Below are 23,602 nucleotides of genomic sequence, written 5' to 3'. Positions count from 1 at the left end.
TAGAGAAAATAAAGAGAAAAAGACGGAAATAAGAGATCAGGAGTAAAGAATGGAGGCGAAGAAGAAATGTGTGGGATGAGCAGAATTCAGGCGTAAATTCGAGAAACTCCGCCTCAAGTTCTACATGCGTGTACCGCCTCCATCGTGTTCTACGGTACACTGCGCAGTGTGCTACGTACCCCTAATCTATTCTCAACGGAGTGTAAGTAAACAAGCTACTTCTTTTCAAATGAGCCACCACGTCTCTCCCTTCTTCACAACAAATAAAAATAGCGGAACGCACTTGTTTGCTTTCATTTCAGTGATTCTTCCTAGCGACTATTTCTTTGTTTTGAAAGTGAATTGTTTCGAGAAGAGAGAATATACACAAAACGGGGTTATATTTTACATATATTAAATCGCAGTTGAAAGAGTAAAAATGACGAGAAACGTAGACTGGCACTGAAATATTTCGTACATACTGCTTATGCTTTCAGATGATGATAACATACAAATAAGTCAAGGTTTACCTTCGTTTCGCGGCTTCTAAATCCTTCATGCTTCCGTTTATGAGCCATATGGGACTCTAAATATGACTGTCTTCTGGGTTGTAACGCCGTGAAGACTGGTAGAAGTTTATCAACGTTTCAGAGGCCTTTGCTGCCTCCATCATCAGGGCGCCCTAATGATGGAGGCAGTAATGACTTATGAGACTTCTGTCAGTTTTTACCAGACTACACAACTTAATATTCCAGAAGACAGCCATCTTCATAAAATGAACTAGATTTACCCGACGACTCCAGTGTGGCTTGCTTCACGATTTCATATGTACAGTTTTGTGAGAGAATGCAAACGAGCTGACTCGGCTGTAACAAGCTTCACTCCTATTTGGAAGGTATCTGATTGGAGTCTCGGCCGCTCTTTTAAGTGTTTTTTCTCGGCTTTTCCCATTTCTTCAACGTGAATGTCGAGCTGAGCTTGCCTTATGCTATGACTGCTTCCTTTCCAATCATTTCCAGCTCAAACACCGTATTAGTCCTGTCATCTCCTTTTGAGCTAAATTATCTCTATAGCTGATGTATATTCGTTAAATAAAGTATAAACCAATAATATAATGGAATCGCGACAAAACTATCGTTTCGGTGTTGCAGGCGAGCTGCGGAGAGAAGATGGCCAACAGCCGGAAATCGTGGCTGTCAAAGTGCTGAAAGAGTCGGCTACCCGCGAGGCAGAGGAGGATTTCATGAGAGAGGTGGACATCATGAGTGCCTTCAGGCACTGCAACATTTTGTCTCTCATAGGCGTTGTCCTCAGAGGTGAAGACCTTGCTTGTTCGTACATCTCGTGTGCATTCACCTACTGAAACAACTGGCTTATGCCACATGATCTCACTGAAACAAGGAACTTCATTGAATAGAGGACTTGGCTCAACCATCTGACTTCATTCTCAGAGCTTCGCTGAAAGATCAGACTTCATACACAAATAGCTTTGCCCATTTGATAACTCTCACCTTAGAATATCTTGGAACAATTCAATCCACTTCACATTTTCACATACTTCTCTAAAATGTACTTGTACCCTTCATATAATCCTACATCTCCCAAGTTGAATCTTCTCTTGACGTTTCACAACGACAATTTTATACGCATTTATTATTCCTTCGTAGGTGCTACAGATGCTGCAAATCTTTCTTTCTTTTTTTTCCAGTCATCCTGGCAAAATTAAGTGATGAGTAGACTTAAAGTTTTAAATCTCCTCGGTACGTAAGTTTCAATTCCCCTGTTATTAAAATCTCCGATTTCGAGATTCTGTCAAATGAGTTCATGTAATTGTACATGGGTAAATCAACTGTAATGGACAGTGGAATTTTCCCCACAACAGATATAAGCTATCTTATACTGCAGCTGGTCGGTAAGTCAGTAATGTTGAAGCTTTCGAGGCGTAGTAAAATAATTTTCGGACGACTAGCCGCGTCAATTCGGAGCAAAAGTCCAACGTATCAAATACCGCCTGTCTCAGCATCAGGAAATCATACCATCATTCACTTATGTTGGAAGCAGCTGGTTTTCCGATAAAGTTTTATCACAAGTCAGTAATTTTCTAGCTAGTTTGATTCCAAAACATGGAGTTATTCATAGCATTTAATTTGTTCTAAACATAATAATTATCATATTTTTCTTATAAATAATTTCTAATCCGTTATAAACAAACTAATTATATGTTTCTAAGGAATAAATTAAAATTTAAATTCTATTGGAAACGTATTTCATCCTTGTACGAATCTACAAAAAAGTTAGTTTTTACAAAATTAATTAAGAACCTTCTTTCCACGTTTAACCGACAAAAGAAACCGCTTATCTTTGTTACAAGTTTCACACTTCAATATACATGTTCTCCTCTAGGGCCTGTAAACAACAAATAGAAAATCAATATATGGAAGAAGTTATAATTAAACGTCATATCCCTACGTGTATAAACGACGCAACGTTTCAGAACCCTGGTTTGTCAATACAAGTCCGTAAAGTCTGCAGTTTATTTTGGTTTGTCTGTACCTCGCAGCGCACATTTAACGGACAGGCGTATGACGTCCCATAATTCCTCGTCTTAAGTTTCGAAACCCTTCTGACAAACAAAGCTTATGTGTCTCACCGTCCGTCTCCCGACACAATAATGGAAGTCAATACCCTAAATTAAAGATACAAACAAAATTTTAGCCGAAAAATCTAAAGGGAAGAAACCACTTTGAAAACCTGGGTCTAGAAGGAATGATTATATTATAATAGACCTTACATAAATGTGGTTTGAGATGTTAACCGGATTAATATGGCTCGGGATAGATCTAGTGCCTGGCTTTTGTAAACACGGAGCTACTAGTTAAGCCGGGCTAGCTGAGCTACTGTTAGCTTCTGAAGAACGAAACTGGATTTCAGTGCGCAAGAACCGCGAATCCGCCTCCTCACCCGCTACAAAGCGACGAGGAAATCTTCGCAACTAGCTTGTCAATAAAATTTACCTCCCCCTTATGAAACGCGAAGGTTCATTACCTTGATACAAGAGTCTGTCTCTGATCCGTATTCTAAGCTAGATGAATCCAGTCGATGTCTTCAAATCTTATTTCTCTTAATATACATTTAATATTATCCTCCAATCTAATCCTAGATCTTTCAAGTGGTATTTCCGTATAGGGTTTTTAACTAAAATGTTGTATTCAATTCTCATTTCTCACATGCGTGCTACGCACCCCACCTATCTTATGAACTCCTCACAAATAAACTGTTCAGCTGCCACATGATAAACCGGGAAAAACTAAAATTGTCACTTCTATTTCAGTCCTATACTACACTACTTTATACAGGCAGGCCTAAATAAATCTGAATTATAAGCAATGTATTAGGTATAAGTCAACGTGAAGTTTGTGCTGTATCTTTAAATACGATTGAACTGCAGAACAAGAGGGCTTTCACCAAAATAGACCACGAGGCTGTTGTAAAACGGGCAAAGAACATATTGTTTCAATCGCTTGTGAAACTAACAAAGAGAGATGTCACAGTGATGCTCTTCACATGGAGTCTTTGTTAACACGTTGTTAGGAGTTATACTGAAACAGGAAAAATCAAAACTACGAACATTCCATTACCGGTAACACAAATCCTTGTATATGTTCGTCGCACTACTGCTGTGTCTACATTTCTTTCTGCACTGTTATCCATAAGATTAATAGTTAAGCAAAAAAATTATAAAAGGCTCCATGATTCTGCAATAGAACGTGATGTACTAATTTCAAGGAACATATTCCTACTTGAGAAGCTGATTGTCGCTCAGTTAATGAAGAACTCGAAGGTTCATTACACAACAGTTTGATGTTGGACCATATCCTGAACTACACGAAACCAATGCTTCTTCAGTGCAGGCTTTCGAGTAATTTCTTCGTTTCAGACTCATACATCAAAATGTATGTATTTTTCACCTACCATATGTGATTTATGCCCCATAAATCTTATTCTCCTTGACTGCATCGTTCTAATAATATTTTATAAAGAGCGGTGCTAACCTAACTTCTTAGCAGTGGAATTTCATCCTAACGGTTGTCTCCCGTCATAACTCGATTTCCGTTTAGGCAGGCAGGAAGAGCACAAAGAGATTAGTTAACAAATTTTACTGTCTTTATGTCTGTTATTTGCATGATTTATATGACAATGCAGACATGTTTTTTTGGGTATGTTGTATTACAGTCTATACAAAAACTAAATGCCTTCTTTTTGTCTTGCAGAGAAGTAAGTACTATAGTAGAAACATTGTTGGCGCAGTTAATCAAATACCATGTTGGTGTTACAGACGCGGGAAACAGTCCCTGGATGGTGTTCGAGTTTATGCCACACGGTGATCTGGCAGAAGTTCTCCGAAGCAACAGCCGACAGCTTTGGAAACCCGTCCCCGGTCTCGCGCCTCTTACAAAAGTACGTCAATGTATTCTTAAGAGGTGAATTTTCAGTATTAATTACTATACTGGGAGTGGGAGTCATGTTAAATAGTAGAATAGCTGAATAAAATGAAGTCAGAATGTGGAGTAGTGTACATATGCGAATTTCACTCCGAAACTGTTGAACGGTTTTCGTTTAGACTGTCATTAACAAACTACATTAATCGTCGTAAAACGAATATATGGTACGAAATAATTCATTCTTTTCGTGGTTAGTTTTGGTTTGCATAAAATGAACATCAAGACCAGTGTGGTTTACGGATTCACAAAGAAAGTATTACGGAAACACATGTAGGCCTACTTCTAATAACAGCACACAGTTTCGATTTGTGATGAGTGAATGTTGTCGTGAATAAAAAGGACAGGATCAGTTGTCAGCAGACAAATTTCGGTTTCATGTGTGCAGTTTTACACGGTCTCAGCGACCAAGAAGCACAAGGCCAACGCCTCAGACCGCGCGGCCACTGCGAACCGATTTATATACTTATCGAAAATTATGCGCAAAATAGAACACGCCCATAGTTTTACACTATGTAGGTGTAGTAATTAGCAAAAGTGCTGAATTTTGTATTTATGTGTCTTGCATGGCAATCAATGTAAAAAGAGATTATTTATTTGAACAGCATTAACCAGTTGATCTTTCTAATGCAGATGTGCATTTTTTTCTGGTGCTGACTGCATTCTTAAATATTATTTAGATGGGTTTCAACTTCAAAGAGATAATACGCACCATGTATATTTCATGAAAATTAGCTGCTGAGCAGTTGTATTTTTCCTGCACAGATAATCCAAAAACTGAATAGCACTCTTAAGAAAAATTAATTGTAATTGCTTTAACTACCTTCCACAGAAATCACAGTAGAACATATCTAATGTGCCTGTCTACTAAAGGAACAGTTTCAAATGTATTCATTCACGTTTCAGAAGTGTCTTATAGCATAAGGCAAATTATAGATTCTAAAAGGAATTGTCAGATCGAGTTCCTCTTCATTTGCTATTCATGACTGTGAACACATTATCTGATCAGTTCAACAGCACACTTCAAAACAGAAACTTTAAACAAGAATCTAATTGCTAGTAGTGAAATTTCCTTCACACCACGTGTACAAATGATTATTCAGCTATAAACTAGTATCCAGATCCTTAAATTTCTCGTTTTTTAATCAAACTTATTCTACTCCGTAGGTAATATTACAGTATTTTAGTTAAAAGTTCTTAGTTTAGGCTACGTCTTACTTAAGTTAGTTAGTTGTTTGTACAGTGTAATGGCGGCAATGCATGAGAGGAAAACAAACGACAAAATATCATTCACAGAATTTACACAGGCTGTAGGGTAACGCACTCTGTGGTGATTTCGGAAAAGAAAAATGTGTAAAGCAATTTCTTAGTTTATTACTTTTTTTGCAAAAGAGATATACAGTATCGTAAATATTACGATTTCTTTATTCACACTGGAAGTTCACTTAAAATTCTGGAAAGTTGAGATTTGTCTGTTTGTCTATGCTACAGGAGTCACTGCTGTCAGTAGCTTTGCAGATCTCGTCGGGTATGCAGTACCTGGCAGCACAGCGCTTCGTTCATCGTGACCTGGCATGCCGGAATTGTCTGGTGGGTGCAGGGCTATCCGTAAAGATTGCAGACTTTGGCATGAGCCGGGATGTTTACACATGTGACTACTATAAGGTTTGTATTCCCCACTTTCAGAGCACAGACAGACATCACAATTATCTTCATTTTGTACGGTCCCTTCAATTTTGATATTCAAGATGCAATAACTCTTGAAATATGAAAGAATATAAGCACCTCTCAAAGTTTTCTCACGTCCATAATAAGTCTTGGTATGAGCATCGTTTCTAGCTCTAGATATCAAAGTGAAATTTTATTTTGTCTCAGGTAACACAAAGCATGTATGGAATAACTGTTACTACAGCAGAATAAGATCTCTCTCACTTCTTCTTCTTCTTGTAGCCTTATAACCCTATGTGGGTCTTAGCTTGTTCGACGAGTTTTTTCCATTTTGTCCTATCATTCACAATTCTTCTCCGTCCCCTCACTCCCATCGTCCTCACATCCTCCTCCACGTCATCTATCCATCGATTCTGTGGTCTCCCTCTCATCCTTCTTCCCATCGGTCTCCATTCCATCACTCTTCTAGTTACCCTGTTTCCTTCCATTCTTGCAACATGGCCAAGCCAGGCTAACCTTTTGCTTTTGATCAGCCTCACGATATCTGCTCCCTGTATGATACAATCTAGTTCATGATTCATCCTAATTCTCCAGGAGCCATCACTATTCTGTATTGGACCATAGATTTTTCGTAATATTTTATGTTCAAATATTCTAAGTTGTTGCTCATCAGAGCTAGTTAATGTCCATGCTACTGGTCTTATCAGAAGTTTATAGATTCTCAGTTTATGTTGCCTCCCCAATATTCTAGACTTCATTAAATTCTGATAGGCATAATAACCGCTATTACCATTCACAATATGTGCTTTAATTTCATTACTTACTGAGTTTATAATATTAATCTGTGAACCCAGGTAATTAAAATTCTGCACTTGTTCAAAATTATAATGTCCTATTCCCAGTTTATTTGTGACTATTTTTGAAGATCTCTCTCACAGGTGACATAAATCAGGGACTTTCTCAGCATAGGCAATTCTTTTCACATATCTCCACTTGAAAATTAAAGTGGTTAAAAATCTAGTGTTCTTGGAGGTTAGGTTATCAGTCCGTTCTTTCCACTGATTAGAAAACCTAGGATTCAGAGCATGTTGAACCTTATGGCTGAAATGAGGAGAGATCCCTTCCTGTTGGAAAGTTTAATTTTCACTTTCAATGTCTTCAATTTGTGGGAAAGTAAACAATTGATTTAACACTTGAGACTGATTTCCACATGTATATGAGAGATTGTGTTGAATGGTTATCCACTGGATTTTCTCCTGAACATGTATGTACACATGTAAAACAGACAAGGAATTAAAACTTTGTGAGTTACTGAATATTTCATAACAAAACCCATTATTTTACATCTCAAATTAAATGAGATATTACACTTTATATCGAAGGACTTCTTTTTTATTACTGTACAGTGAAGGGGAGGTTTGAAAATTGGACTCTTAATGAAAGGAAAAAAGTTGTAACTTAGTAAGTTTCTTGCATTTAGATTCAGAAAGTAACTTTTTCTACAAAATAATGTAGTTGTCTCTTCTTACCAGTACATCTTGCTAGCCAAACCAAGCTTGTATGATATTATGTCAGTAGCACAACTGATTTGTGAATCTATGTAGTATAATATTGTGTGAATCTCTAAACATTGCTAAATTAAATCCTGCATACATTATTTTCTATAATCATGGGCTGTTAATATCATATTTCAGTCAGCTATGGCAGTATAAAACAAAAGCAATGTTAAAGTAATTGGATCTGTGGTTTTGGTTCAGATTGGCGGTTCCCGGTTGCTGCCTGTCAGATGGATGTCACCTGAAAGTGTCATGTATGGGCGGTTTACCCTAGAATCTGATGTATGGTCATATGGGGTCGTCCTCTGGGAGATATACAGTCTGGGAAAGCAACCATACTATGGCCAGTCAAATGAAGAGGTAACTTGATTCTTGCAGAGAGTTTGTGACTCACATCTTTCACTGCATAAGCAAAGTCAGGCTCACAGGTTGACATGGGTGTGTCTGAAATTGAACAGGCCTCCATTGCCATAGAGTGTGACATTTGACTTCAATCCACATAAATAATAGTCTTCTCCATTTGCTGCAACATTTGACTTCATTCACTCAGCTAAGAAAATGCATTTTTGTTGGTCTGCATGGTGCTGCCTACTTGTTTGAATCATATGAATTTGTATAAAAATGTTATATTACAGCTGAGAAAGGTACTCAACATTTTTCCTATTTTTATCTTAAAATTGTATTTCAGGAAGTGGTGAGAAAATGAGAAATGCAGTCTGCAAATGGTACTGACATCATCAAAAAGGTTTCAAAAGAATTATTTCAGAACAATGAAGCAAGCCTAATCTTATAACAAATGTTAGATTATACTTGTTTTAACAAAACAAAAAAATAATTCCTTACTTTGTGGAAAAATGTGTTTTTCATGATCTCACTTCCTTGATTGTTACTTGTTAGATCACAGGCAGAAATTTAAGATCACAGAAATGTAACACTATGGTTTGTCTGCAATATTTTCACTTGCATCCAATTTGTTGAAAAACATACAAAATGAACAACTGCATTTCATTCATATCCAAGAATACAAAATTCTGAACAGTTTTAAGGTAATCTAAACCCAATGTGTAGTTCAAATATTTTCTTTGTAGGTAGTGAAGCTTATTCTACAAGGAATTATGCTGATCCCTCCAGAGGATTGTCCTCAGGTCATTTGGGATCTCATGCGTTCCTGTTGGAAAACAGAACCTAGAGACCGAATTCGATTTGGAGACATCTATGCCCGTCTAAAGAAGGCCCAAGAAGAAGCACAGGAGTCTTCTACCAACACATCAATGCCATTACCACCTCCAATGCCATTATTTCCACCACAACCACATCAGCAGTTTGCATCACCATCATTATCATCATCATTCTCGTGTACCCTCGAATCAGATCCACTACCAAGACCTCCCAGAGTGTTCCCATTACTGAACTTGAGCACCAAAGCAGTAGAACTGTTAGACAGTGAAAACTACTTGCTGCCACAGATACCTCCTGCATCAAGGTGTGAATACTTGCAACCACTACCAGACTGATGACCCGTCATCAGCCCCACAGTGCTGTCATCTCCCACTATTCCTAGTCGAATGAAATGTCCGTGTGTGGTGTTGCAAATCAGAGTGAGATGTAAAGATATTCAGAGTTTATACTGAAGGTGTGAACTGTGCCATATCACATTTCATAAGTAATTAACTAAGTGCAACAGAGAAACGATTTTAAGTTCTTATCTTTATAAGCCACAATGAGAGCTCTCATAAACATAGTCTTTGTCTCTCAGTGCAATTTATGCTGGAAATTATGTAATAAACATGTTTATTGACTGTGTTCATCTGTGGAGTAACATCATATTCCTGGTTCACACAGCATTTTGGAAACCTGACCAGATAAAATGGGAATTGGGAAATCTGCCACCCCTCCCAATGTAAGGACAGTAAGTACTGACAATTTACTTTTTTGTATTGTCCAAGAAACAAGTAGATGTAATCTCATTTGCCAGACAGAATTTTCAATTAAATTATGTAATTTCCACCTTTTGTCGCAAAATTTGTTTATAATGGATATACATTTTGATTTTATTTGGCTTCCAGCAAAGTTGACACAATTTTCTGCTGCAAAAAGGCTGTGTGGTTCTCATTATTAAGTCTATCTCCTGATGGAACCTTGAACAGAAAATGAAGAAAACTACTGATTTCAGCTACAGATATCATCACTTTGTTTCAGGAACTAATAGTATGGATATACTTATACCATGACAACTGAAGCCATGGCCAATACTGGTATTATTATCAAAAATATTTTGTTTTTAAAGTTGTCTATTTTCGGTTTATCTTGTGACATAAGGTGAGCAATGACAGTACAGTACTGTGAAGTAAACATATTTCAACATTTAAACATGCTTCAGTCTTCTATGTTTCATGTACAGGTGGGAATAAAATTAATAAAACCCATGTCTAGTAACTAGTTGTATTTGTAAGACTACTGCAGACCATTCTAATGATATAACAATTAATTTCACTGTATAGCTCTGCTCAGCCATTAATTTTCATGACAGTGCACCTATAATAATATTTCAAATAGCTTGAAAATTTTACAAAACCTGTGCCACTTCTTCATACAGTTCTGGTCATACTGCTGGAAATACATTAAAGTTACAATTAACTTTGTTCTATGTAATGAAATGTGCCAGCACTGTATATCCATGTAATTAACATATTGATGCATTTACTAACTGTCCAACATATTCGCCATATTGCTAGTAAATATCTAAGGATAAAAATGTTTCACATTTGTGTAATTTTATTGCTGTCAACTGTTGGCCCAATAACTTTAAAAAACACACATAAATAAATAAGACAGACAAAGAAATTTAAACTACTGCCAGTATGGAAACTGCTAAGATGTTAACACATGATAAAGTACCAACATGTTACTTTATTATGCTCATACAGCTACACAGATAACAGAAAATTATGTACTATTTATGGTAACTTAAGATGGATGGATGTTAAGGAAAAGATCAGTGTTATAAAATAAACTTAGTAAGTTTTCCTATGAAGTAACACTGATATGCATATAACAAATACTGACCTTTTATTTATGTTGAAGCTTCTTTGACAATGTCACAGATTAACTGTACTTCAGTCACACAGAAAGAAAAATCATTAAGAAGCTGACAACACATGCTCAAAATTTTGTAATATAAATGAACTAACAGTTCTTCCTATAAAGAGACACTGATGTATAAGTGGCAAATATTGAACTTCCTTATGTTGGAGTTTCCTGGACAGTATGTAAAAGGACTACCAATGTCAGTAAACAACTGTACTCATACATTTGTAATATGATGTTGCAAGTTCATTAAAGATATATTGTCAGAGGTTTTGGAAATTTGAGAATATATAGAACAATTCTCTTTCCAGTATTTTGCCTAAACACATAATCCATGATTCTGTGCCAGAATTCACTACCCTCAGACTTAAATGCATCAAACATCTCTGCATGAATGACTGTTTAATAAAAACTAACAAATTGTCTATGTCACTTGATGTTACAATTATTGTTTCATGTAAAACTTCATTTAAAGAATACTTGAGTCACTACTGATGTTTGTGTTTTATTTTGGTTGGTAATTTATGAATAATGGACATGAAAATAGACACAAATGTATCACAGATATTTTGGATTGAAATTCCAGGAATAAAGATGATTAAATATGTATGAATTTAGCCAAACTGCTTAATTTTTGGCCTATAAACAAACATCAATTTTTGTCCCCTCCCAAAATGCTCAAAAGAAGTGAAGGGTGTATTCCCATACTTCTTTAATATGAATGTAAAAAAAAGTCCAGCATATATGTGTGTGCGCACACACATGTATATTGCTAAACAGAAAACAAGGGCACTCACTTCCTCTTAAAATTGAAGTAACTTTCCTGCCCTCCTCTTCCAATAATTACAAAATTTAAAAGACTCTATTTCACACAATACTGTGCCTGTTTATTAAAAGAGTACAAAAATATGTTGCTCAAAAATAAGCACAAAAGAATGCAGCCAAGACTAAAGTTGTTTGCCTCAAAGAGATTACAGAAATGGAGGTGACAACCCAAAAAAACTGTTCTGGGTTCAAGTTCCAATAAAGATGGTTTCTACAGCTCAGAAATTAAGCATAATAAAAGAACAGTGCAAAGAACAAAACTAACAAAACTGTTTTGTGAGCAGATTAAAGGTACCAAGGTAAAAAACCTGAACTATCCTGGGTTTGAGTCTCAGTGAAGAAAATTGGTATAACACTGAAGATAATGATATTCAATGATATGTACTGAATGTTTAGGCTGAAGGTAAGCTTTTAGGCAATATATATTGATGAGAAATATAAGCATCTGTTGAATTTCCCAACAATAACACTGCAGACACTCTGCCAGTTTGATAATAAAACCACATATATACACACATTACTATAACTTTCAGCACTGAAGAAATTCATGAATACATAACTTCTGTCACACCAATTTCCCATCAGTAGTTCTCACCACATTCTAATAGCTTTGTGACACTCATTAGTAACAAAAATTGCTGAGATTGGGTGCTAAAATCAATGGTTTTATTCACCTTGCTGTAGTGTTTTAACCACCTCATTTCAGAAATCAATATTATAGATTCAAGATATAAGGGCTCATCTTCTCAGGAAATATTTATTTTCATAACTTGGACTTTTATAGAAGTACACTAATAAAAGGAAATTTGTAACACCAAAGTCTGATGTATAAAGACTACAGTACAATAAAATAATAACTAATATACATGTCATTACAATAGAAAACTTGTATGTCAATTTATACAATTCACACACACACACACACACACACACACACACATATATATATATATATATATATATAATAAAACATGTAAAAGTAAATGAATGTGATATTAGTCATATGTTAATTTTATTGATCACTTCCTTGATCTTAATTTTAAAAAGACAAGCAAGGCATCTTTTAAATTATATTTATTCATTATCACTGAAATGAATACATCAAAGATGTGTTACAGAAATTATTAAAAAATACTGTCATCAGAAGACACACCACACTTTGACAGTGAGGAACACAAATTTGCCATTCTGAATACATTGCAGGAGTCATGTTAACTCCTCACCGCCGAGAGGCGTAAAATTACGCCCGGCATTTAAATGCTCGGGATTGCGGCTGGGCGTAATATTACGCCCGGCTTTAAGCCTAATTTCTTCAGCTCATAACTTTGTAATGATTAATGCCAGCGCAATGAGGTTTGTAGCATTCCGTTGTGGAAAGTTTTCTGTGTGTGAAGATCCGGCAACCTTGTTGACAAACCCTTGAACGACTACCTGGGAGTCTAAAAATAGACGACTGGCCTCAGTTTTACAATGGAGAACCCTTCAAGCAGTCGTGTGTTATTTGATGCTGAACAAAGGGCACTTCTAGACGAATTATTGGAAGTGACAATTATAGTAGCTCGGACACTGAGAGTGTAGACGTTGAATATACACAGTTGGTGACACCGGCAACGTTAGCGATTAGTGATAATGAGAGTGACAATAGTGGTGGCGAAAGCCAGGAAGAAATTGTAGAAGCAAATTCAGGTATTGTTTCCGGCAAGTATATGTGGGAAAATATAGACTCATTTACTGCTTCAAGAGAAGCATTTTGTAATGTATATGGTCCTCGGTTCGACACGGCTGGACTAGATGTCGTGAGTTCATTCGAAATCATTTTCGATACAGCTCTTGTGCAGCTCATTGTAGATGAAACCAACAGATATGCTAAGCAAGAAATTTCTAAAGTGCCCATCCTCTCACATTTCGATCTAGGATTAGGAAGTGGCAAGATGTCACAGTAGACGAAATTTACGTGGTTTTAGCTCTATTTATGTTGATGGGCATTGTTCAAAAGCCTACAATCAGATCTTATTATGCAAACAACCGGCTGCTGTACACTCCGTTCTCAACTTCTGATCCATTTGCTCCCATTGGTCACACACAGAGAGCTCATCTTATAAGGTAAGATTACAAAACCATCTTTTAAGAGGATTTCAGTGAAAAATTCATAATTATATCTCATATAGTTCAAAAGTTATGGAAAAAAACGTATTTTACAGCAAAATTTAAACGGGCATTTAAAAATTACTACCGCCGGAACAGCACAACAGCGGTATATGCTGGGTATTTAAAATTCCGCGTCAACAGGTTAAGGAAGAAACTGGTCTCCATCTCCTGAAACATTACCATCCAAAACGTATATATCTCTCCAGTTTGGATAGCCATAAAATGATAAGCCTTCATGCAAGATTCAAAATTCAACCTGCAAAACAAGTTAGCCACACAAGAACCAGGTGACATGCAATGTGCACAGAGTAAAGAGAACTGTATCACAACAATTATGAAAATAAACAACCAAACAATACCCGAACTTTGGCTATTCCAACAGCGGGACAGATGAATTAATTATGATTCATGTACTAATTACATTATAACATTTTCTGTACAAGGAGACAAAATTTAATTTTCTGAAGAACTGCATAGAAAACTTAATTTCACAAAGTTCTAATACATCGTAATTTTGTCTATAAAACATGCATACAAACAAAACTGTTTACACTTTGAAGGAAACACTAATGCCATTAATACATTAGTGTCCTTCAAAGTGTAAACAGTTTTGTTTGTATGCACGTTTTACATTTCAATACACTACATGGTATGCAGGGTTTTAAGATAATTTTGTCTCTTTTGCCACCAACCAATGAAAGAAAATAAGATACCATACTGTCATTGGTAATCAGGAATCATGTGCAACATCTGAATGTAAGGAGCATGACTAATTTTTGCTATAAAACTCAGTTTTATCTGCTATACTATAGATGTGTAACTTTTCCAAAGAACAATTTGAAGGCAATGAATCAATAAATACCATAGAAGTTCACAACTTTTAAGAGCCTTACCATACACTTAGGTCTTAATTTATTTGGCTTGGAATCACAGGGAATAAACAGTGATACCATTTGACACTGGACCAATAGGATGTTTAAAATCAGCGGAATGTTGCAACACCCCACCGCAGGGGTATGTTCTTAACCAAACTGGAAAGTAAATCCAGTAGGAAATGGGCCATTTGCGAAGTTGAACTGACTTCCGCCAGGTTCAGAAAAAAATGCTTGGAATACACTGTTTGGATCAATGTCACCTGCAAAAAGAAAATCATACACATGGATCTATACAGAGGCCTCTAATACAGCCTTTCTGACATGAATATATGAGACCAAACTACTAAGTTTATATAGATGAAATTATCTCATGAACAAAGTAACTGGGAAGTGGGAAACACACACACACCTGGTATTTTATAAATGTAGAGTGATATGTTTACATTCTTACACATAATTTTATTGTACACACCATTTTATAAAATGTTCTATTTTGAGATTCCTACTGCAGCTCATTCAAAATAATGCAAAGTTTTTCAAGTTTTTTTAATAGAGCGGCTTTATATAAAGCTCAAAATCAACTTCGCATTCAGTACCTTACACTTCGTGGACTAAACTAAATTAGGAAGAAAATTTAAATCTGGCAAAAATATAAACCTAACAAACAAAAATTTCAAAATATCACATTCCATACAACCAAGTCAATAAATTTAAAAATTAAAATGGCATCTTCATATGAGAGTTCTTATATAAACAAACAATTTAATTCCATGTGCACCAAACTCCAAAATTACTACTAAATGAATCCTCAGTACACATTTTAATTGAATATTACTTACCAGTCATGCCTTCCATATCTTCCAGATCTTGACCATTGTCATAACGTGCTCTCTTCTTAGGATCAGACAGTATTCCATATGCTTCCCCAACTTCCTTGAACTTCTTCTCCTGTTCTTTCTTTTCTCCATCGGATGCATTTGCATGACGGTCTGAAATCATCATAATACATAAAGTCAAACAGTATAACAGATTTTATTTCTTACAATGATACACAGTTTTCTGGTAGAATACAAAGTTTAATTAACTTAAAGTGAAATAAATCATGTAAACAAAGCCATTACAGCCTTTATTTGGCTGAATGTTGTATCAATGAATGCAGGACACTACGATTGGAAGCCTGGAACTTCTACGTAAATTTCCATAAGAACAAGGAATAACAGATAAATCATCTGTTTTTCTACATAATCACCAAAGCAATCTGATATCTGTTCCTGCAAGTTTGCCTAAAACTTCTACTGTTAAGTTCACATTCATTATAATACATTTAAAACAGCAGTAAAATGTCACAATGTATAATTACATGAAGTTAGAAGACCAAACTGATATGATAGAAAAATACATTACAAACTAACCAGGATGATGAACAAGAGCCCTTTTTCTGTAAGCTTTCTTAATTTCATCTGTTGAAGCATTCTTGTTGACTCCTAAAATCTTGTAATAATCCTTGCGTTTTGATTTTTTTAAAGCCAGTTTTGCCTCTTGCAGAAGTCTTTTGTTCTCTGTAAAGATAGAAAATATATCAGGACTAGAAATAAATGTATAAATAAAAACACAATACAGCTTACTGAAAGGATAAGAACATGCGGAATCCATACGTTACCTCGACTTTTATCCATTTTGAGTGCTTTTTCATAATCTCTTACAGCTTCATCAAAATCACACAGCTCCATATAACAATTTGCTCTCCGCAATAATGCTTTAAGGTAATTTTCATCCAACTCCAAAGCACATGAGCAGTCAGCCACTGCTTCATTAAGGCGACCGAGCTGAACACAATAAATAACAGATTATAGATCACTACAAAATATAACTTTCATCAATAGTTCCACTATTTCAAATACTACCTTTGAACAAACTGTTGCTCTGTTGAAAAATAATTTGGCATTTGTCAACTTATTATGTGGATCTATCTTCAATGCTTCAGTATAGAGGTTGTAGGCTTCACTGAATCTGCCCGCTTTGAAGACTTCGTTGCCTTCTTCCTTCTTCTGTTTCAACACTTTTGCTCGCTGAAATATGTAAACACCAGGCATGTTTCTAATACTATGAAGTATGATTTAAAGACACATAAATTACATTATCTCAAAATGTGATACTATTAATGAAGAAATTACAGAACACATAATGACAGAATATTTTTTAGTAATCTCCTATGTGAAAGCTGTAACTTTTCAGAACAAAAAACTCACATTCTAGGTAGAATATCTAGTGCTGTCATTCATGTATATCTATAAAAGAACCACCAGATCAAGAGTATGGTCTAGTAGTTAGTATACTAGCCTATTATTCAGGTCTTTGGTTCAATTCCAATCACCACCAATGATCTTAAAGAAAATAGCAATAAAATATATGTCATTATAATGACACTTGAAAATGGGAGTAGAGAAAATTTTCCAAACATCATACATCAAACACACCCCTGATAATAAAAAATGCCCAACAAAAAAATTGGTACAATGAATCAACCAAAGAGAATCATTAGTTATAAAATCTGTGTAGTTAGTTAAAGCACTAAAGTAACTTAAAAATTAACAATATTTAGACATCTGATAAATAGGTTTCACTGTTTGTTGTTGTTTTTTTTTTTATCTTAACTGCGTCATGTTTGTGTTTAATCAATATAATAATTCATTCACCGTCCATACACAAACTTAAAATGTTGTTAAAATTTACTTAAAATTACAACATTTTTTAGAATTAGATCTTGATACATTTCACATTTGACGACATGTTTCGGTGTATTACACCATCATCAGGTCAATCAATTTAAAAACTGTTTTAAAAGCTGTTGTACATCCTGCTCCGCGTATATTGATACGTTTGACTGTTTGGATTTTCTTCCTTTTAATGCTTGGATGTTTATATCGGGTTGCCGGAAGGCAAAGGCGTGTAAGCTGAAGCCCCGGCGAGTAGGAGGGCGCGGCAGTGTGCGCGGAAGGGTCAGGGCGCGAGCCCGCCTGGAGCCGCCGCCGGTGCAGATCTTGGTGGTAGTAGCATTATGTAGTATTATGAGGCTGTAGATTGTAACAAGTTACAATCTACAGCCCCATAATATCGGACGTACAACGCATCACTTACAACCCGATATAAACATCCAAGCATTAAAAGGAAGAAAATCCAAACAGTCAAACGTATCAATATACGCGGAGCAGGATGTACAACAGCTTTTAAAACAGTTTTTAAATTGATTGACCTGATGATGGTGTAATACACCGAAACATGTCGTCAAATGTGAAATGTATCAAGATCTAATTCTAAAAAATGTTGTAATTTTATGTAATTTTAAGTAAATTTTAACAACATTTTAAGTTTGTGTATGGACGGTGAATGAATTATTATATAGGTTTCACTGTGTCTTTCACATAACATTTTACAAAAGAAAAACCAACTAGATGGCTTACCGAACCCAAAGGTTCATCACCGAATTAACCAAAGCCCTCCACCGGACCTTGTCAAAAAAGAATAACAGCAAGAAAAAATTAAGCATACCTTGTAAATGTCCAGTGCCTTATGATGGTCTGGCGCAAGTCGTAAAACATGTTGGAAGTGGCTGAAGGCTCGTTCCACATTGTCCTCGTAATATAAACACATTCCACGCACATAAACTGCATCTGCATTCTGTTTGTCATTATTAAGAATGTCACTGAAACCAAATAAAGCACAACATACCAACACTATACTGATTAGCAAAGATATGTAAACACTGTAATTCTTGAACATACGTTAACTTGATTCAAACCAAATTTCTACAAGGAAGACATTCCTCTGCACCAAAGACTAAAATGTGTGTATTATATAAACTCACATGTCCTTACGTGGTTTCCACATAAAGTAAAATGCAAATCACATTTACATATAATAAGACTGTTTAGGAAGAAACACAATAATTAAACTACACTCATGTCTACACAACCTTCTCTTTCTTGGAATTACATACAGTATTCCATGTCACTGTACTCTTCAGATTCAGAAGTAAAAGTACCATCAGATAAAAACGATATAGTTAAGAATGATAGTAACTACTTTTATTGCTCATTACATACAAAATTCTGAACTTCAGTCATTTATATTCCTTTAGGTACATTAAGGTGAATTAACAAAGCTGGATCTATTCTAGTATTCCAGCTTTAAATTTAACATAAAACTAACAACTTACTTGGCAATTTCTTGTGCTTCCTGATACCTTCCAAGGAACGCTAAACACTCAGCTTTCTTAAGTTTGAATCTGGTACACGGAACCTGCTCAAGGATCCGATCCATACAAAATACAACCTGCAGACAAACATTAATTTCAGTACCAAGCAGCACTGTAGCAAGATGCATATCATATTTACCTAAAATATGAATCTTCTTCCTAACTTAGCATCTCAAAAAAGGGGTAAAGATTATAAATGCAAACAGTAACATAATAAAAAGTTCTCAGCACTTTACTTTTGTACAAGTAGACACCTCTTATCCACAGCACAAGCAGGTGTTCGTATTCAACTGTATTAAGTATCTGAGACTTAATGTTACAGCCGAGTGGTTAGCATTCTCCCCCCATATTAACGAGGTCCTCGACTCAAATCTAGGCCTGGAGACTAGCTATTCTGAGGTTTATTTCATGGCTTTCTTCAGTATTTCCAGGAAAATGCTTGGCTAGTACCTTCAATTAGACCATGACCACTTCCTTCCATATCCTTTCCAAAGAATTATTAATAAATCAACATATCAACTGACACTATACTCTGAGCTGCTGACGACATTGTTGAATAAACTACGAATAAGACTGTGTTTCTTATTAAAATCAATGATCCACCCACTAGATGCATTAAAATTACCAATCTCTGATATTTTGGCGATATGCTATGCTTTCTCCCAAAAGACAAATGAATTTACTCAGAGACTAGATGATTTGATGTTTATAAATTATCCTTTCACAATCTCTTCCAGGTCTTCAAGCTCAGATTTTTTAGGTTTTTCATTTTTTTACAATTGGTCCACAGTGATTTTCAAAACAGAGGAAACTGAAATTAAACGTATTTTGCAGGAACTAAAACCACTGAAATGGTAGGAAAATTAACGTGGTAAAAAAACTGAATTGCAGGTAAATACACATTCTGAGAATGTAAGTGTATAGCTTTATTGCAATTAATTACCTTTCTGTAGTCCTGTTTCTGGAAAGCCTTGTTTCCTTCCTCCTCAAACCTCCTAACAACCTCCAGTTTCTGAACCTCTGGTTGTATAGCTGTGTTATCTGGACTAAGTTCTTTTACAGTAGAAATTGCATTACCTGCTGCTGACAAATCACCCAAAGTCAAGCTACATTTTGCAATTCGGATGTATCCCTGAAACAAATATACGTAACTGAACAACCCTACATGAAATGAACTGATAACATTTGTATAATTGGCCAGGACAGTAAAATCTACATGCAGAAAAACTCAGAGAATTTTATAGTCCATATTCTGGGATTTGGAAATTCTTTATTTAAAGGTTCAGTATTATATTTCACAAGGGTATTGGGTTTCCTCTACTATATGTATTACCAATGCTACAAAGATGTTCATAAATACAAATCTGTTACATTCTGAATACACTCTAACCAACATACCACAATATTCAATAATATGCACTGAAATGGTTAATGAAAACTATCCTTGTCACATCAATAATGCAAATCTGAAAGGATTTAATTTGAGAAAATAAGACACAGGAAATGTACATAAAGGCTAAAACAAACTGTAGCACTAGTATACCTTTACAAAGCTTCTATCAAGAGCTACTGCTTTTCTAGCATCCTCCAGAGCATCCTTATACTGATGGAGCATCATGTAGCAAGCAGAACGATTTCCATAATACGCTGATGAGTCAGGACACAGCTCTGAAACAGTTTCCTAATAACATCAGAGTTTGTTGCAGTAAAGTTAATATTTATTTATGGTAATTGTTCAAGACAACACAAAACACTAATCAGAAAACAGATGGCTGAAAGATGTATACATACAAACAAGAAGTGAAAATGTATGCTTATGTAATGTTTAATGTAGTCTGCTGTTATGCAACAACCGGGTAGCATCTACCTCTATAATAAGCAAGTATTGGCTGGTAGCATGTTTAGTTGGTCGATGAACATTTACTGTTATGGGATTCTGGGACTTACATATTACCCACATATAAATTGTCATATACTATGCATGAAAGCTGCAATACAGCATATAACCAACTCCATGGAGCACAGACCTTCCTGAGAAGCTAATAACTGCTAGACTGATCAACCAAAAAGTACATTACAATGTTCACACGAGCCTGCCACTAATCCTCAGCCAGATGAATCCAGTCCACTCCCTCATATCCTATTACTTCAATATATCCTCTCATTTAGGCTTAGATTTCCCAAACTTATTATTACAAATTAAACAAAAAAAATTTCCAAGGAAGTTCTTCACATAACCTGCAGCTAATAAAATGTAGGCAAGGTCCTATTGTTATATATGGCGATATAAACATATTTATATCATTGTAGGATTTGAGGTTTTCACAGTGATGAGTATGAAGATTTCTGTCTTCTGGGTTGTTGCTGCTGCTGTGTTATACAGTAAAACATTTAATTTAAAAAAAACCCACTTTTGGTGGTTCACAGAATTTACCACGGGTTGGAATATAAAATTTGTTGGGATTAAACCAATCAAAGGGAATAAACAACTAGTCATAAAAACGCACATAAGTAATAAAATTATAAATGACATGTTGTATAACAGATACCAATGGCTTCTGTATAGAATGGAATTGCTTGTTGATATTTCTTAGTTTTGTACAGATGATTTCCACTTTCCTTCTTCAGCTCTGCCAGTCTGAAATAAAAGAACAGAGATGTAATCCTATCTGATTATACAAGCCATGATTACTATAATATATGTACATTTCTTCATAATAAAAGGTTAAGATGCCTCTGTGTTCAAATGCAACGCCAAAGAAACATTAAGATAAATGGGGCATAAGGGAACATTCCCTGCATTCTAGGCACCAGTACTAGGTTACTGGATTCATCTGACTCAGGATGTCCAGTTGCAAGCCTCTGAGTTCTGTAAAGGAAGGGGAATTTCATCATAAGCAGCTAGGCAACTTAAGTAATCTCAAAACTGCTCCATAGTTACTCTTCAGTGAACTAAAGTCTGTAAAGCCATCATGTTGGTGCTCTTATAAAAGAGAGTTAAAAGTATAATAATGCAATGGTATGCATCCATGTCAAATTTCACAGTCATTTAGTTTCTAAATATTAATGTCTAAAACTGATCAAAGACAAATGGAAGGACAAATATTCAAAGCTCATTTACAGGGTTCTAAATAAAGAAATCCAGTACTTTGAAACCTTATTCTATGACTTTATTTTCAGGAAAAGAATGTTACATTTTTTGTGTTTATCGAGTAATTTTAAGAAAAGTGTATGAGCTTGAAAAGTTTACCTAGTATTTAGGTGACTGGCATTTTAAACTTTTTTATTATGCTCCTCCTTGGAAGACATTTTTGAAACCCTTCTTCTGAAATTAAAGAGTCCAAAACAGCCCACCAATAAAGGTTGCTGATTCAGGAGTCAATATATGCAGTGTGCAATTTATCATATTGGTAAAGGTAGAGTTGTCTGTGCCTACACAAGAAACACAAGATGAAGTGACACACATTATAGACTTATGCATCACATAGAAGTGGCAAGTTTCATTGCCCAACTTCTTTACCACCTGGGAAAGAGCACCACTGCCTACTGAACAGGAAGGCAAATTCAGACAGATGCTGTACTGGTGAGAAAAATCCATGTCCCAGGTAGGAACTGATCTTTCAAAATTATTTTATATCTGCAACTTTAAGTTTAAGCTTGAATTTCTGCGGGAATTTTTGAGGCAAAAGCAGTCCACTGGAAAAAGAACAGCATGTATTTTGTGTGGCAAATATTTTAAAAAAAATGGATTCAATGTCAGAACTAAAAAGGAGGGTGTAGCTGTAGACAATGGGGATTATATTTGTGACATGTTTTAAATTCACAGCCCACTTTCTCTTTTATTCCTTCAATGAAATACATTATTATTGCAATTATTCTTATGTCCTCTCATATTCAAAATACAAGAAAATCTGAAAACACACATAAGTTTCTGTTCTGCCCAATTTTTCATTAATTCACTTACTATCAGTGCCAGTTCCTACAGTGTAGAATATAAGAGATAGTCTAATTTTGTATTTACATGTTTTTTCTTAATAATGTGGTTCATATCTGCTTGTAATTTCTGAAAACTGGGACTAATTTCTAAAATATATATAAAAAAAATCAATTAATACATCACTTTAACATGCACTAGGAGGCAAAATCTTCACTGACAAAAACTGAAAGCTACATTTACACTACAAACTATTAATCTCGAAAACCAAAGCCCCATACAGAGTTATGTCAATATCACAATACAAACAGTTCTGTAATTGGTATTAACCACCTCTCTTTCTACTCTAGTTTCCGTTTTATGGGGGTCCATTATCTTTCTGGCATAGTAAGTGTAACATTTCTGTTATATGAACTACCTGTTTCAATTAATGTATTAAATGTTAATAGCAATTCCGAGTTTCCGAATCTTTACTCATTGTTCAGTAGTCCGGCAACCATACTTCAATCAGCTGACAAAAATCGCTCTCGTATTTATGATCCATAATGATGGTCAATAATGAAATACAAAGCAATGTACAAAACTCACTCTTCCCCACTTGCGGTGATAATTTCGCCAACATTTTCGGTGACTTCCATATCAAGTTCAATGACTGGATCAGCCATGTTTGCATGTAAGGATCGCCAGCTAGATTAGAATGGTTATACGTATTAAGAACCGTCTTAAAAGTGTGTTACCCCTAATTCTACTGCTGCCACCTATGTACCGTTCACGTG

General features: G+C 35.4%; 2 protein-coding genes across 7 annotated transcripts in view; one reads left to right on the top strand and one right to left on the bottom strand.

Moving 5' to 3' along the window:
- LOC110841243 (tyrosine-protein kinase transmembrane receptor Ror) overlaps positions 1-11,406 on the top strand; it is a 90,808-nt gene extending 79,402 nt beyond the window's left edge. For 3 of the 4 annotated variants that reach the window (XM_022086605.2, XM_022086612.2, XM_022086620.2), the window contains 5 exons: positions 1,131-1,295; positions 4,316-4,437; positions 5,970-6,143; positions 7,904-8,062; positions 8,791-11,406. In XM_022086605.2, coding sequence (XP_021942297.1) covers positions 1,131-1,295; positions 4,316-4,437; positions 5,970-6,143; positions 7,904-8,062; positions 8,791-9,216 — 1,046 coding nt within the window. In that variant the 3' untranslated portion in view covers positions 9,217-11,406. The remainder of the gene's footprint in view (positions 1-1,130; positions 1,296-4,315; positions 4,438-5,969; positions 6,144-7,903; positions 8,063-8,790) is intronic. The other variant, XR_015536201.1, reaches the window with a different exon arrangement.
- Positions 11,407-12,672: 1,266 nt separating this feature from the next.
- Positions 12,673-23,530, bottom strand: Tpr2 (Tetratricopeptide repeat protein 2). 3 transcript variants are annotated; one of them, XR_015536203.1, is made up of 12 exons: positions 23,415-23,530; positions 21,442-21,530; positions 20,436-20,560; positions 19,836-20,024; positions 18,854-18,969; positions 18,187-18,340; positions 16,542-16,706; positions 16,298-16,463; positions 16,050-16,196; positions 15,477-15,626; positions 14,656-14,897; positions 12,673-13,930 (listed from the first exon to the last, which is right to left on the bottom strand). XR_015536203.1 is itself a non-coding variant. In XM_022086560.2 (11 exons), exons 1-11 carry the CDS (start codon positions 23,489-23,491, stop codon positions 14,785-14,787), a joined length of 1,491 nt encoding a protein of 496 aa, XP_021942252.1. In that variant the 5' UTR covers positions 23,492-23,530; the 3' UTR covers positions 12,673-14,784. The 3 variants fall into 3 exon arrangements, 2 of the variants coding, with proteins under 2 accessions (XP_021942252.1, XP_087209123.1); XM_022086560.2 differs by having other exon boundaries at positions 12,673-14,897; XM_087352997.1 differs by lacking the exon at positions 23,415-23,530 and adding an exon at positions 23,245-23,263 and having other exon boundaries at positions 12,673-14,897.
- Between the last annotated feature and the right edge of the window lie 72 nt (positions 23,531-23,602).

Source organism: Zootermopsis nevadensis, unplaced genomic scaffold (assembly GCF_977971745.1).
Source record: "Zootermopsis nevadensis isolate Lab colony 2312 unplaced genomic scaffold, Znev_1.0 Znev_ptg000021l, whole genome shotgun sequence".
In the NCBI taxonomy this organism is placed as follows: domain Eukaryota; kingdom Metazoa; phylum Arthropoda; class Insecta; order Blattodea; family Termopsidae; genus Zootermopsis; species Zootermopsis nevadensis.
The sequence above is the reverse complement of the archived record's forward strand: the minus strand, read 5'-3'. Positions and strand labels throughout refer to the sequence as shown.